The following is a 16,821-nucleotide window of genomic DNA, read 5'->3' on the forward strand; positions in this document are numbered from 1 at the left end:
CTGGGACCCAGAGATAAAGAAAACTGCTCTTTTGTCGAGAATTTGGGTACCGTCGACCATGAGGCCGACGGCGGGGAAAAACAAAACAAAAGATTCTCCACCCGTCCCTCCTCCGGGGGAGGGAGTGGTGCGTTCACCATCTTCCGAAGAGCAGATCCCTCCATCTCTGGGTCGCCCATCTCAGGGCCGCTTGCTCTTCCGCTTGCCGCCAGGTTTGGCGGGGGACTGGACGGGCTGGGCGGCCTACCTACGCCCAGCTTCACGACGCTGCTTGGGTGGAGGCTGTTGCGGAGGCTGTTGCGGATGCTGCGCGGGAGCGGGGGTGGACTCACGGGGCTGCCCACGGCGACGAGCAGGCTGGGGCACTGCGGCCGGTGGGAGGCAGCAGCTGCCCGCCAGGGCAGGATGTGTCGAATCGCCTCAGTCTGCTTCTGTGCAGCCGAGAACTGCTGGGCAAAGCTCTCACCACAAGCGTGGATATCGCACGACCCAGAGAACCCGCGGTGACCTTCATCACTCGGAGCGCGAGGTCAGTGGCGGTTCGGAGCTCTTTCAGAACTTCCGGATCGTGACCACCCTCGTGCAGGTCCTTCAGTGCCTTGGCCTGGTGCACCTGCAGTAAAGCCATAGCGTGTAAGGCGGAAGCAGGGGAGATCGCCGAATACCCCTTCGCTGCACCACCGTCGAGGGTGGTGAGGGAGGAGGAGCTAGAAGGTCGGTTTCTGGCAGTAAAAGGTGCCGTCCACGACCTGGTAAGCTCCTCATGCACCTCCGGGAAGAAAGGCACCGGGGCGGGGTGCTGAGAACCAGCGCGAGCCACCCCGAGAAACCAATCATCCAGCCTTGAGGGCTCGGGACATCCGATTCAGGCATTGCCACCATCCCGGAGGGCGGCAGCGCAGCCGAATCTTCCTCTCCAGAGAGCTCTCCCTCCGATGCAGCGATCGACATCCGGACATCGGGAGGAGCCCCGAGGGACACCGCTGGTACGCTCTTTAAAGAGGGCCCAGCGCGTTCCTTCGGCGGCTCGGCTGGTTGCGGAGCGCTGGAGGAGTGGTGGGTCCCCGAGGGTTGGTTCCCTGAGGGGTTTGCCACCACTGTAACCCTCAGACCGCCCGCGCTACTGCTGGAAGTAGTCCTCGTCTGGCCGCCGCAAGAACAAGCACTAGATCGCGGCAGAGGCAACGGAACTCCGCCCCCCTGGAGGTAGCGAAGCCTGGTCCGCAGCGCCGATCCATCGTCTTTACAAAGACGCACCCGTGGAACTCTTTTAGAGAAATTGCTCTTTTAGAGAAATTGCTCTTTCAGGGAAATGCTCTTTTAGTGCTGAGGCGCATAGGGGAAATGGCCACTTGCAGCACAACAGGGGGTAGTGCAGCCTGAAGTGCGCAACCCACTCGACACAGGAACGACCACCGCTGAAGCGCCATCCGGCAACACCAGAAGCTTCCAAGAGCGCGTTGAACTCGTAGCTCACTGAAGACACTTGGATGGAGCTGAACGATGTTGTCGCTCGGCTCCGAAGCGAAAAGCTGGTATGCATTGCACCGGCTGCCTTTTTATGCTCACGCTGTGATCAGCGGCAGCTGGATGCAATAATGGCATGCCAATGTGCATTGGCTCGTTTAGTTACACTCGAAGTAGATTGATCTCTCGAAGCGAGATCCCAATTCGTCGGTCACCGACATGACTCGGAGTGACCGACTGAAAGGGAAGTACATTTACTAAATTACACTTTTTGAGTATCTGTACTTTACTTGAGTATAATTTTGTCTGGAAACTTATGACTTTAACTTCACTCCTCTATGTAACAGCTTTTTTCCCCTTCTATTCAGACAGTCTATCAGTAATCACTCTTGTAGGGATGCGTGAAGTGATTTCCCAGCATTTTTTAACACTGACCAGTTGCAAATGTGATATTTATTTACAACAATTTAATAAGAAGTTAATATTGTGGTATATATTAGACACGATATTGTCTGATTTTGCAAAATTGTGCAAACGAAAATATTACCTATAAAGCCACAGAAGAACTGTTGTGTGTCTCCTAACAAAGCACAATAGGCATTTGACTTGAAGCAGCACTGCACAGACATCAAAGTACCGCGAGAGCATTTTTTATCTTTATTTTCACTCAAGTAATGGAGTTGTGTACTTTGTCGACCTCTGGTCAAAACACAAAAACTGATGCCAGGATAAAAAGCTTTCTCTGTGCTCTTGAAAATAATCTTATCAGGTAAAGATCAGATCATCCTGGACTGTCTGAAGTTTCAATCAGTGGTGTAAAAAAAAGAGAAAGAAGACTTTCAAGAGTGGCTGGTCAATCAGCCCAATCTTTCTGTCTCATAAAGTACAAGATCTCTGAAACAGAGGCACCCTAAAAACATTCTCTTTCAAAGTCAACTTGAACTCCAAAGTAGACTAAATCAGTGGGGAACATGATCAAATGTGCTCAAAAGGGCGAAACAAGTTAAGAGTGGCAATCAAAAGTGCTGGACTGCAACAAAAACGAGACATGATGACCAGCCTTCAGGAAAGAGATGAGGAACATTTATAAGGTATAAAAAGTTAGTCGGATGAGCGTGTGGAATAAAATGGTGACCAGATGGGTTTAGAATACCTGCAGGGTAGGGACATGCATGACCCTAGTAAAAGGGGACTCAAACATCATGGAAATACAAGAGCAGATGGTGACCACGATCATCACCCAGTCCAGATAGGTTACCAAGCCCAGCAAATCACTGGAGAACACACACAGACACATACACATGCAAGGTTTAGTGCAGGTTAAATGTGCTACTCTTTTCCTACTCTGCATTCTTGCTACTTTTCAGCCTGAGCTTACATAACTTTGTCTTAACTTTGCAGATCTTTTGAAACTGGTGAAATCCTGCTAGGACATTGCAGCCCAAAGTTCATCTAATCCCACACAAACCCACCCTGGCATGTCTGACAGATCAAAACTTTCCAAAGCCCATTCTCATATTACATTTCTAGAATCAAAATAGGCATATAAATGAGGGAATCTCAAGAAAACCTGTGCAAGTCATATTTTAACCCCAAAAATAAATACCATTAATTTCATGACAATTAAGCACATTTCCCCCCAAAATTCTCAATTTTTTGCACTTTTTTTTATTTTCCATTATTTCTACAATTAATGTACCCATATTTTCCAATTTAAATAATATATTATGATTTCTTTTATATTACATATATTTTAAATGATGATTTATTGCAAAAGAAAGATTTAGGTGTACGTGGCAATAAATTTTTTTTATATTGAATTGTGTATATTACCAGGCTATCACGGTGCAAAGACCCTAAACATTTATGGACTTACTATAATTGATGGTATTTTGTGCTGTTCACTGCTCCTGTATTGGGATCCGTTTTTGACCTATTCATAAAAAGCCCATTAATATAATGTCAGCAAAGAAATGTAACACACATACACACACACAACAGTTTGTGAAACAACATGGCATTTTTTCAGTGATTATGGCACAAAGGGATTAGTCATCTCATTGATGCGTATGAAAATGCTATTGCAACTAATAATATACTGCAGTGGATTTGTGTTTGCTTAGGTCTTACGCATTGAAACGGGCCCGCACAATCATTCGGCAAAAGTTTCGGAAGCGATGCTCTCTACCAACGAGGAAGAGTGGCTTGTCAAAGTACGGATGGTTTTCCCGGAGTTCCTCTTCTTGGACTTTTCTGGAAAAAAACAAAACAAAAACATTATAGGCATAACAATAAATCATTTTGAAATCTCATCTTCGGTAAACACTGCTTTTATTAGTCCGGCTTTGGGATAAAGTATTGACACAGAAAGATCTTGGATGCACAGAAGGGACCTTATTAGTTTTTGTAGGGTACTGTTTCTGTAAATCAGCTCAAATGTGATCTGATCTCTCTTTTACAGTCCTTCCTTGGCCTCTTAACATGACAAATAAATACAGCCAACCTAAAACAAAGACTTTGCTTCCCTGCAATATGTCTTGTTGTCATATACCGATGGCATTATGCCACCATCAGCATACAGTACAAGAGAAAGATATGGTGTAATATCTCCCACATGGCATGTTTTGTTTGGGGGGGGGATAAGATCTGTTCATCTGACCGCATGCCAAGGAGAGTGTATGGAGTGGCAGAAATACCGTTTCATCTCAGCCTGCTCCTTTTTCTCTTGTATCATCTTGATTTCACTGTCCTCCCGCTGGGCGTTACGGTAGCGGACCGTGCTGGAGTGCTGAAGAGTTCACACACATGTCAGAGATCACAGATCATCACAGATAGCGCTGTCAGCTATTGAGTGTGTGTGTGTGTGTGTGTGTGTGTATACGCACATCTTGAGTGAGTGTTTCCAGGGATTTCCCTCTGCTGATTCTCTGGCTGGTAGAGCCGTGTCTGAGGGACCTGTGCCAGAAAGAGCAGGTTAACACACTAGCATAATATAGTGCACATTATGACTTTGCATCCATCCAATGCTCCTTAAATAAATTAAATAGATGAGTATGTGAAAGCATGTCAATGTGCTTTCCTAACCGGCGTTCTTGGCGGATGTGATGCTGGACACTGAGTATGGATCTCTCTTTAGTTGGCTGACCCTCAAAAGAGCCACTCAGCATACGTTGTCTAGTGCAGGCTCTGAAAAAATTCACACAGACAAACCATAACTAGGTCAAGAGCAAATTAATAAAATACAAAACAAACACAGTGTGGTATTCTTTTTCTTTTTTTAATGCATCAATGATAATTTTTTTACTGTCCAGTATTAAGCCAACATTAAATCAAAACTGGCTTCTAATTTAATTTCTTAGTCTTACTAAGCATGATTTATTTAAGTGGGTCATTCATCAAAATCTAATAACTATTTCCTTTTTGAAGTCCCATCCTAAATTATTTCCACTGACTATTTTGTTTCACTCAGAAATAATTCACACTACAAAAGCTAAATGGCTTTTAATTTTTGTGGGGTACTACAAATGCAAACAAGTTTTACTAGACATACTGTAAATGTATAGGATTGTGTGATGATCATCAATGAACAGCCCTTAAAGATAAAATTATGGTTGATTTAATTCAATTAATTATTTGTACTGAACATTAACCTTTATAGCGTGATTAAAATTTAAATTTAAAGAGTTAAATCAACCAAATGTTGTCTCTAAATTAAGAATGCTGGTAAATAAATCAGTATTAGCGCATGGGAAAACTCAAATGGGGTCGCTTGCTGAGAATGTCCCACATGCATACTGAAAGTTACTTTGGACTAAATGGAGTCAACTGATCATCATCATCTAAGTTTTGTCATTTTTGTCATAAGTGGAACTGGGGCCTAGTAGATATGTAACCTCATCTATCTAGACTAAGTATGCCAAATTTTTCCTTGGAGATTAATTCCCTCCTATTGCTTCATCTTCACTTCACTGTCAGCATGAATTTTTAGTGCACCACAGGTCACATTTGACCACTCTAAAAAAAAGGATTAATTAGTTTCCTCTCCATGGGTGCCCCGTTCCTTAGAACTGTTTCCACCTGCACAACACAGTGTTAGCTAATAAAACCATCTGCTGTGTCTGATGTACAACAGCGTACATGACAGACAGTAGTGGCGTAGCTTAAACGCAATTGATTGGAATATCACATTTCTCCTCACTCATTACATTACATTTCAGTTTCATGGAATATAGAAACAAATCTAACCTAAATTTTGCTTTTATTAAAAAAAAAATAATAAAATATATATATATATATATATATATATATGGGCTTGAGCTTTGAAATTACTGTATGTCCAGCAGGATAGTAATTTCCCCTAATTTTTCTCACACAAATGGCATGTTTCTTGAAGATGATCCATATATTGTGTTTGTGACAAATGCTTAAACAGGTAACAAAACATGCAGAACAAGTCTTTTTGTAAGAAGATTTGTAAGTGATTTGTAAGAAGAAATAATCAAGAAGCCCCTTGTGGTGCAAATCTTTCAAAGCTATGTCTGGAGGCTGTTGCTATAATTGGTATTGGGAGATTGTTCCGCCGCTGAGATCTCATTGGCTGTTTATGCTCTAAATCAGTGCTGATCTATGTATGCTTTGAAAAGCCTTCCTTTGCTCACCACCGCCTCTCTATTGTCCATTAATTGCAGAGTCATGTACCAGAACACAGCTAATGACAATTTCAGCTTCAAGAGAACATGTCACCCTTATTTATGGCCACTCAGAGTGATGAGTGCCTGGCTGATGAAGGATGTGTGTTTGCGCATGTGTGTATGCAGACAGACTGTATGCCCCAGACGGCACAGACGACGTGGGATGGCTACTGATGTGCAGTCTGTCTGCTTAGCAGTAGGAGGAGGGGTGGACAAGGTGAGGTGTACGAGTGTGTGTGTGTGTGTGTGTGTGTGTGTGTGTGTGTGTGTGTGTGTATAACACGAGGGAGGTGGGGACAGCATTGACGTGATCTGAAACTTAACGACAGAGACGAGAGCAGTTGAAGCAAAGTGTGGGAATATGTGGCTGCATCGCTGCCAGCTTTTTAAATATTAATTTGTTCATTCATGCTCACAGGTGACCCACTAACAGTTATATTGATATGGAGACGCCATTATCTGCTCTGACTGCTGGGCTGGCTGGATGACAAACATGGAGTCGAAATCATGGAAATGGAGGATCGAAATCAAAACATATTCACTCTGTATAGGAATTAATGTGTTTTTGCCCAAGGCTGCCAGAGAACAAAGCAATGCTCTATAATTATTCCTACTGGCCCATCACATATCTATATTATCAATAAATATCTTAATACAAACTCATTGTAACATTTCAGTTTGATGGAAAAATCACTGGGTCTCATTCAATAACTCAGTGAATTCCGTTATCTGAATATAAAAATTGCAAAAATCATGACTAATATTGTAAATATATTTGCACGTATTAAAAATGTATTAGTATTGACTTTGTAAATGACTATATGATAATAAATTTGTAGCTTTGCTAAAAAATATCAATCTCAGTCACTGAATTTTTTTTAATTTATTTTTTTATAATATTAAATTAAATTAATCTTATATACAATAAGTTGACTAAAAGATCTGAAATTGCTGGGAGAAAATCACAAGCTCACCGCAGAATTTTATTGACAGTGGTTTCCTTTTCCATGAGGTTACGGGCCCGGATGCTAAATACTGACTTTCGGAGCTAGGAAGAAAAAGCGGTTTAGACAGTAAGATGCACACAGGAGACACGGATCAATACACATGAAAATTCAGACGGATATATTCGCAAACAACTATTATTATATGGGTAAAGCTGAATTTGATATCAGCAAACAAAAACATCCCAACGTAATCAACAAAATATAGTTATATAACTGCTGGTTATTTAAGTCTTGTTGCATGGGAAACAGATCTGTTACTTTCAGAACATTCATGAGCGTATTATTTAGTCCCTGTGTGTACTGAGGGGGCAGACTGTGGGAGTGATGGAGTGTGGTACCTTCTGATCTATGTATTTATTATCCTCAATGGCAGACCTCTTGGAATGGTCACAGGATGAGGACGACGCTGAGGGAAGGCGACGGAACAGACAGCTGGGGTCCTGCTGCTGTCGGTCGATGAACTGCTTCATGAAGCTCTCCCTGTGACACACGCCCACGGCACATGCACAAACAGTCACATGCAAACACACAAGGGAATTCACGTTTTCAGAGGATTCTTGAGGATGAAGTAGGAGGCATTCAGTGTAAAGGAATAAGTATGTTTGCCAATATGCTTGCTGCATTTTGGAGAATGAATCTGGCATGTGTTAGAGTCAAATGTGAATCCACATTTCAAATTGTTTTAATTCTAGAATAAATTAGATGTTTACGTTTTCTGACTGACACTTTCCCATGCAAAACTGGCCGCCACAATTCTAAGGTGTTGCCAAGGCATCCTAAGAAGGCTTTTAGCATGTAGCCACAGAAGGTTCTTGCTACATGGCTTCTAAGGTGTTTAGAGTTGTTGCTAGGGTGATCTGGATGGTGGATAGATGGTTGTTAAAGTGTTCAACATGGTTGCTAGGTGGATGCTAAGGTTTCAGCATGGCTGATAGATGACCCAATGATACTCTGGCTCATATATATGGTTTGGAAGCGCCCTTTAATGTAAATGAAAATTCCATCTCTTCAACAATTCAAAAGATATGAGATATTATTCAGTGGAAACGGTACCTGATTCTGGGCACAGTGAAGTCTGATGGCAGTTTGGAGATTTTCACCATCTGTGGTCGATTGGGGAACTTCTCAAAGATCCGTAATCGCAAAGGAAGTTTCTCTTTCGTATCAGCATTGGCTTCGCTCTGTTTCAGCTGTGGACAGAAGCCAGAAGACTCATTTGAAACAAACGTCTCGTTCTGTGACTCAACAGAGAGACTCCGATGGGGCCACATTGTGTTTTCACACATCGCCTTCAAAAAATTTTGGTGGACAATCCAAAATTTACGTAAGTTGTCTATCTCTGCTTCTGGTTGCCCCTTTTGAAAACTCAGCTGGTCTTCAAGTAGAATGCAAAGATGGTGTATGTTATAATCAGTTCCTCACTTCTGGTGTTGAGAGAAGAAGGGGTTAGCCTGTATGGTGCACTGCTATGAATTAATGTGTCCCTTTGAGGCTTAATTGACTTTATGTGCCATAATCTTTTATCTTTCTCCATGTCTATCAAGCAACATAAAGGCCTCAGATGATTAGGCCGGAACACACTAGAGGATCACTGCTCATTCTCCTGTCAGAAGAGATGCATAAATTAAAGTGAATAAGATAAAACTAAGATGACAGATTGTTTCATATTTTCTAAACATACCTATGAATGCATATTAAAAGAAATCAACTGAATGCCCTACTGATTAAAAAACAACATGTAACTACAGTTTAATTAATACTAAAACAATAACATTAATTCTAACCAATTAAAACGTTAAACATGATTTAATTTCCTCTCCTTTTTATTTATGTATGTATTTTTTTTTAGAGAACAAGATGTTCGCTTGGCAGCATTTAAAAGCAAAATGTTATGTTAAGAGAGTGCTGTTCTGCTAGGCTGTCCAGAGATGGCAGCAGTGCACAGTCTCAATGCAGTTATCCATCCATTACAACACTGGTTGTCAATTAGTTTTGCTTCAGGACCCAGATTTTACATTGACATCAAATAGAAACCCAACACAGCACCTAAATGTTTATCATGCCAAAAAAATAAAATATATATTTATTTACATTTAGTCATTTAGCAGACACTTTTATCCAAAGCGACTGGCATCTTTCTAATTTGTCTAGCTTCTACCTAGTGTCATAAATTTTGGTCAAAATACCATAGATAGATAGTTAGAACAGAGATAACAATAAAAAATATGGGAAGTGTTTTTATAAGCCTATTTATATTGCTATCCTACTAGGCATGATTATATGGTTAGTTGTATTTTATTTTTTCACAAACAATTATTGGTTTGCTATCTACCACTGCTGCGATACAATATAATTCAACACACTGCCTATTAAGGAAGCAAAACCAAAACTGAAATGTGTATTCAGAAATTACTTTCTGTCCTCATCCACGCAAACAGGCTAAAAATTGGTCAAACAAACAGAAATGTCATAAATATCAGAGAGCAATTAATTTAATTACATCTGAAAAAAAAAGGAAAAAAAACACATTGGAATTCTTTGGCCTGAAGTGTTCCATCTGGTTGCTGTAGATAAATATGATGCATTTCTGATCAGGAGTGAGAAACGCCAAAATTAGGTTCTCTGATGATAGCTTACCATTGGAAATAAAAGGCTGACCTGGACTCTTCAGGAAATGATTTGGCAAGAGTAACCAAGTGGATCAAAAATCATATTATTGTATTATGATTTTTTTTTCATTCATCACTTGAATTGGCCATACATTCAGACATCTGTAGTGCATCACATTGCTGTTCTTTCAGAGTTACAGACAGCAGGTCATGTTCTGTGCTGGAAGTGAAGCACTACTGGAGAGAGGTTGTGCTAATGTTGCTGAGAGCCTGCCTGCAGTAAGGACAATGCTGTTGGACACTTGAGCCAAGAGAAAATGTGCTCAACATGGGTCTTGATGATTTCAGTGAATTGAAATCAAATGTATGAGTAAAAACCGACTAAAACCAAACGTGACATGCCAGTATAGGAATAATAGCTTTACCACCACCAACATGCTGGACTCTGCAATATAACCAAAAGTGCATAAAATCAGTCTGGACCAATGTTTGTGGCCATTGTGAAAAGGTCCACAGGAATCCATTGTTTATATACCACAAACATTCTCAACATATAGTCAGAATAGTACTTAAGTGACAAAGAATACATAGGGAAATCGACCATTTGCTGTGCTTTCATATTCTTGGCTGCTTGCTGGAAAACATAAAAGCCGGTTTAGTCTGCACTCAGGCAAAGTTTCCTTTTCCTGTCTCCCATTCAAAAAATAGTCTACATTTGTTTTAGGGCATCTTTATTGTAAAAGGGGGTGTGTTTGAAACCTTACAGGTCCCCAAGGTTCCAATCAATAGCTCTGCACTCTGCGGGGTGTCTTCAACGCTGCGCTTTACTCGGCAACAGCCTCTGATTAGCTCTCACACAGAGGAACACATGACACGGAGCACTGCAGAGAGAACAGGCACTCCTAACTAATACCAACACAATTTACATCTGTCTAGTATAGAGCTAATGTAAAGAATCCTCCCTGCTTTGCAATGCCAGCCCCCCTTGTTTATTCCAATCTGGTAGCTAAAACAAGTGTTTGCATAATTAATCACAAATTATTCAAAGTCTGAAGACATTTTAGGTTACTGATATTTTAAAGCAAATGTTCACCCAAAATAAAGATCAAAAGAGATCAAAGAGTTTCATCATTTACTGACCCTCATGTTGTTCCAAACCTGTACGACTTTTACCAAGGGTGTTTGGTATCATTTAGAAAAGAATACATAACAACGTCTCAGGTTACGCATGTAACCATGGTTCCCTGAGAACAGGGAACGGGACGCTGCGTCCTCTAGAGGGCGCTAGGGGAACGCCCGCTTTATTGTTTACGTCATAGGCTGCCGCCTGCCAATGTCAAGGGCATTGTCATTTTTTAATTCATGCTTCAGACACCGGTCACGCTGAAGGCGTTCCCCTAGCGCCCTCTAGAGGACGCAGCGTGGAGTTCCCTTTCGAAAGGGAACTTAAGTTGCACTAGTGCTTAAGTACTTAAAGTAAGTACTAAGTACTTAACTTAAGTAAGCACATAGTGCTTAACAAGTGTTAAATAAAACTAAAATGTTAATTGGGAAAAAAAAGCTAAAATAAAAAGTAAAATATACCATTCGATGAAAATAAGATTAATAAATAAGATAACTTAAGTAAAATTTAGTTCAGTTTAGGCTGCCATGCCAAAATGACTAAAACTGAAATAAAAATAGAGTTACATAGAAATATATATAAAAAACTAAAAATATAAAAATAAAAGCTAATTCAGAACATTAACAAATATTATATAGTATATAAATAATACAAAAATAATACTTCCCTGGTCATTGTAAGCTTTTGCATGGAAAGATCAGTGAGACTATTTTTCAAAATATCTCATTTGTGTTCCACAGAAAAAAAGAAAGCCATACTGGTTTGAATCGATGTGAGGGTGAGTAAATGATGACAGAATTTTCATTTTCATTATCGAGATAAGTACATGTGCTGAAGAGGAAGGGAAAGCCAAATTCAATCAACATGGCTATAATATGAAATAGGTGAAAAGGTATGGGTCACATACATTGCATACAGTGCAACACATCATGCTGATTTGCATATTTACATGACTGCCTGTAGCTAGCTGCATTTTTTTTTCCCCTGATAGCTTGTGGTTATGGAATTTTTTTTTTTTTTTTTTTTTTTTTTTTTTTGTCATTAACCAGTACATAGTAAGTTGTCAAAGCTTTAGTAAGTTGTACAACAGTACATAGTAAGTTGTCATTTTTTTTTTTTTTTTTTTTTTTTTTTAATGGCATATGGCCATAGCTCTTCATAATGATGAATCATATGTAGCATTTTCCATAAATCACAGAGGTGGGAGCCGTGCATCCGAAATGAATGTGTTGGCCTTGGGACACATTAGGGTGATCCATTCACTCCTATTCACACATGCTTCCAATTTCAGGCTCAGATGAACCATACCAAGCTATTCTCCAAGTCCCCCACCTTTCAAGAAGACAAGGGTCCGGGTTATTGACCAATAGCTGCATGGTCTGTGACACATTCACAAAGGAGCCCATAATAGTGAGCTGTGCTCCCAGCATCATGAATGATTGGTCGGTCTACAAATCTGTATGTCACTGTCCCACAAATGTACTCTATAGGCCATTATACACAATTATGCTACAGTTAGATCACCATAAAACAGTGGAGAGCTAATGTAAAAACAGGTAATAATGTCTAACGGTGTGTGTGTGTGTGTGTGTGTGTGTGTGAGTGTGACCTTCAGAGACGGCATCGGCAGACATAATAACATATCAGTTTTAAAAGGACCAGAATATTTGACGTCAGCCTCAAAAGTCTACATCATTTATTCATTCTCATGTCCTTTCAAACTCTTATGACATTCTTTCTTCTGTGGAACACAAAAGAAGATATATACAGTGGGTACGGAAAGTATTCAGACCCCCTTAAATTTTTCACTCTTTGTTATATTGCAGCCATTTGCTAAAATCATTTAAGTTAATTTTTTTTCCTCATTAATGTACACACAGCACCCCATATTGACAGAAAAACACAGAATTGTTGACATTTTTGCAGATTAATTAAAGAAGAAAAACTGAAATATCACATGGTCCTAAGTATTCAGACCCTTTGCTGATATTTCAGTTTTTCTTTTTTAATAAATCTGCAAAAATGTCAACGATTCTGTGTTTTTCTGTCAATATGGGGTGCTGTGTGTACATTAATGAGGAAAAAAAATTAACTTAAATGATTTTAGCAAATGGCTGCAATATAACAAAGAGTGAAAAATTTAAGGGGGTCTGAATACTTTCCGTACCCACTGTATATACAAAGAAAGTCAGTGGGGCCCAAAACAACACTGGACCCCATTGACATTTATTATATATTATATTATATGGAATGACATGAAGATGAGCAAATGGTCTAGTGCAGGACGACTGCACTATATATGTAAACATCTACGTATGGGTCTATGTGTACATGCACATGCAATGCATCATGTGCCATTTAGTTCTGCATTTTTTAGACCGTGTTAAGTTAAAAGAAAATAAACTTTTAAAAATGCATTGGAGACCCGTGCTCCAGACCATTAGAGTGTATTCTGTGTGAATGACCCCTTAGTAGAACATTCCAAATCATGGCTGTAGCCAGCTATGAGGTCACAGAGGTCCGGAGCTCTGTAAATTTTTCATGTTAAAAATAAAATGTGTTCTCTGAATGACCAATTTGCTGTTTAAAACTCCTCATATGAGTGTCTGAATTTAAGTTTAGACAGTTTAGAGTTGTGAGTGAGGGCGCGTGCAGCCTCTGCCGTGTTGCCAGATCCAGCTATTATAAGTGTCTTTGGACTTGTCTTTTCCACTTAATTTGACACTTTAGAAAGTTAAAGTGAGAAGTTGCAGTTTAGGGTTAGCGATATCTTTATTGTATCTTATTTGAAACAGATTTGAACTAATTTCGGTTTATTTTTTATTTGTTTTCATAGCAATATCTGGCAACACTGCATCGCCGACACTTAAACTAACAGTAATCAAAAAAGCCCATGGACAGGTTATTGCTGACAGGATACCAAATTCGGTAAGGCAAATGCAAAAAAAACTTTATCAACGCTATCATTAACAGTAGCATTTAACACTAGTACACAGATCTGTAGAACAAGTAGGTTACAGGATGAAATGAAATATGCAAACACTAGCCATGAAGAAGTCTATGCTATTTCATTCAGTATAGAATTTACATTTTCACAAAGTCATGCTAAAAACATTAATATAATCTATATAGCAATGGTTATTAATGAAAACTACAGGCTAACAGTAATATGTATTGTTGCATGAATAACCTTTTGAGGTTCCATTTCAGTTGGGCTGTTGATTTAGTTCTAGCATGCGTGATAAACATACATTACGCGTGCCGCTCTGCTCTAAACCAGACTTGGTGAACTTCCATAAGCAGCTCAGGGGTAGAAGGGTCATTCTCTCCTTCTCATTTAGTATCTAATGAGGCATGGTGCTGCATAGGCTATAAACTCCCAGACCTCTTAGAGGCACACCTTTGCCACCCGAGAGGCTGACTGGCTGAATACTTAGCAGTGCCAGAGTGGCGCAGCATGGCAAGGCAAACCATCTGACGTTCCTCAAAAAGCTCCTGTGTGTATGCTGTATGGTGACATTGAGGCAGTTCTCATGGCCAGCCAGATCCTCAACTAAAGTTTCTTTCATAGACACAGCTGGATCTGATCTTTGCTCCACACTAAATGTGGCTACTTTGCATTTATTCAAGAATTAATGGAAATGTCTGCAATTAAGTTGACACAATGTCACACTCATTTAAAGAAAACATAACTGCATTTTGCTTCCCGCATCCAATGAAGATTTACATTCAGTTTTATCAAGCCATACATATACAGTGCTGTGAAAAAGTTGGTTCCTGGGTTGTTGTTTTTTTTGCACATTTTTCACACTTTCAAGATTCAGATCATCAAACAAATTTTAATATTACACAAAGATAATGCAAGTAAATACAAAACGCAGTTTTTAAATGATAATTTCATTTATTAAGGGAAAAAAGCTGTCCAAACCTACCTGGTCCTACGTGAAAAATTAATTGCCCCCTCCTGTTAAATCATGAAAGAACTGTGATTAACCACATTATTTTTGACATCATTTCAAAACTGCATTTTGCATTTACTTGGGTTATCTTTGTGTAATATTAAAATTTCTTTGATGATCTGAATCATTTAAGTGTGACAAACATGTAAAAAAACAAAAAACAAAACAGGAAGGGGGCAAAAACATTTTCACAGCACTGTATATATATATATATATATATATATATATATCAAACATGGTGGTGGTAGTGTGATGATCTGGGGCTGCTTTGGAGCTTCAGGACCTGGACAACTTGCCATAATTGATGGAACCATGAATTCTGCTCTCTATCAGAAAATCCTGAAGGAGACTGTCCGGCCGTCAGTTTGTGACCTCAAGCTCAAGCGCACTTGGTTTATGCAGCAGTACAATGATCCCAAACACACCAGCAAGTCCACCTCTGAATTTAAGGTTTTGGAGTGACCAAGTCAAAGTCTGGACTTAAATCTGATTGAGATGCTGTGGCATGACCTTAAACCGTCCATTCATCCTCCAATGTGGCTTAATTAAAACAATTATGCAAAGAAGAGTGGGCCAAAATTCCTCCACAGCGATGTGAAAGACTCGTTGCCAGTTATCGCAAACGCTTGATTGCAGTTGTTGCTGCAAAGCGTGGCACAACCAGTTATTAGATTTAGGGCAATATATATATATATATACTGTTATAACTGTTAATGACATAACATAATACTGTACACAACAAGGAATTTTGATCATGCAGTCCAATGCAAACCAATTCTCATAAGAATTTATAAATATTGTACAAGTTGCCCATTTCATTTGAAAACGTATTATTTCTAGGTACATTTCTTTTTTTGTTATGTCTTCACCTACATCTAATACTCAGTTGGATGTGAACAGAGAACATAAATAAGATTGTACAAATTCACATGAAATTGTAAATACTCATGAAATGTTATGAAAGTGTGTTGGAATATGACCAAATTCTGGTCTGCGCAGCCTAGGTGACATCAACTGAAAGGGAAAGTCAGAGTAAGTAATTACATTTTGATGAAAGATAATGAAGAAATTATTTTTTTCTTCTTTGGAATAACGCAAACTGATGAATTGTGCATAATAAGACCAGGAAAGTGTCAACGTAAATAAGGTAAATTTTGATTTCATGTTGAAACCCTAAAAAAGTGGGCTGCTGAAAGGATGAAAATGGGTTTGGTTGAAAGATGGAACACACACACAGCGTCTGGGGCAGCAGACATCTGAATCAGGTGCTGCAGCGACGGGGGGGTGGGGGGGCATGACTGTTAGATCAGAGGCTGGAGGGATGGAGTACTGGAAGGCACATTTGATGGACAGGCCTGTTACCGAGGGTCCTTTCATGTCTATCGCAGCCAGAGGGGACCAGCATGTGTGTTTGTGTGCATGTGTGACAAATCGTTGACCCCACACTTTAGACTGGGTGTGAAAATATACAAATGTGTGTATGTGTGTGTATGTTTGTACATCTGAGCCCCCCTGAAATTTTTTAGGAATTTCTGAGCAGGACCAGATGTGCTTTGTGCAGATGAGTGCAAGAGATGGGAAATGAACAGAAAACAAAACAAACGAAAAAGAAAAAAAATGACTGGAGATGATATTGTCTCTTGTGAAAAGAACACATTGTATGCTTCGGCTGCTGGAAGCAACTTAATACTCTCAGAAAAGAAAATAACACTGAATTTTCAAATTCCTGCAGGTTATCTTTGTTTCATTCACAAACACAGCAATAATATCATAGCTGACTTTTTTGTCTGTTACTAGACCTGGCTGTATACCACAAAACTGAGTTTGCCTGGACTGGAACTCTGGGGTTTCTTTCTTACACACTTAAATTGACTCCAAGTAGCCAGGCAGTCAGGCTAAAATATCAGTCACACAGTAGCACATTTCTGCTAGAAGGGTGAAGAAACCTGTTAAGAATCTATCTAG

At 39.8% G+C, this 16,821-nt stretch overlaps 1 protein-coding gene across 3 annotated transcripts in view; it reads right to left on the minus strand.

Annotated features, from left to right (window-relative positions):
* The window catches only part of nalcn (sodium leak channel, non-selective), a 118,108-nt gene that overhangs the window by 20,909 nt on the left and 80,378 nt on the right, over positions 1 to 16,821 (minus strand). For all 3 annotated transcript variants that reach the window (XM_016477592.1, XM_016477591.1, XM_016477589.1), the window contains exons 17-25: positions 8,219 to 8,355; positions 7,504 to 7,645; positions 7,133 to 7,206; positions 4,552 to 4,653; positions 4,353 to 4,422; positions 4,164 to 4,255; positions 3,598 to 3,720; positions 3,344 to 3,400; positions 2,621 to 2,741 (exon numbers count right to left, since the gene is read on the minus strand). In XM_016477592.1, coding sequence (XP_016333078.1) covers positions 2,621 to 2,741; positions 3,344 to 3,400; positions 3,598 to 3,720; positions 4,164 to 4,255; positions 4,353 to 4,422; positions 4,552 to 4,653; positions 7,133 to 7,206; positions 7,504 to 7,645; positions 8,219 to 8,355 — 918 coding nt within the window. The remainder of the gene's footprint in view (positions 1 to 2,620; positions 2,742 to 3,343; positions 3,401 to 3,597; positions 3,721 to 4,163; positions 4,256 to 4,352; positions 4,423 to 4,551; positions 4,654 to 7,132; positions 7,207 to 7,503; positions 7,646 to 8,218; positions 8,356 to 16,821) is intronic.

Source organism: Sinocyclocheilus anshuiensis, unplaced genomic scaffold (assembly GCF_001515605.1).
Source record: "Sinocyclocheilus anshuiensis isolate Anshui unplaced genomic scaffold, SAMN03320099.WGS_v1.1 scaffold1620, whole genome shotgun sequence".
Taxonomy (NCBI): domain Eukaryota; kingdom Metazoa; phylum Chordata; class Actinopteri; order Cypriniformes; family Cyprinidae; genus Sinocyclocheilus; species Sinocyclocheilus anshuiensis.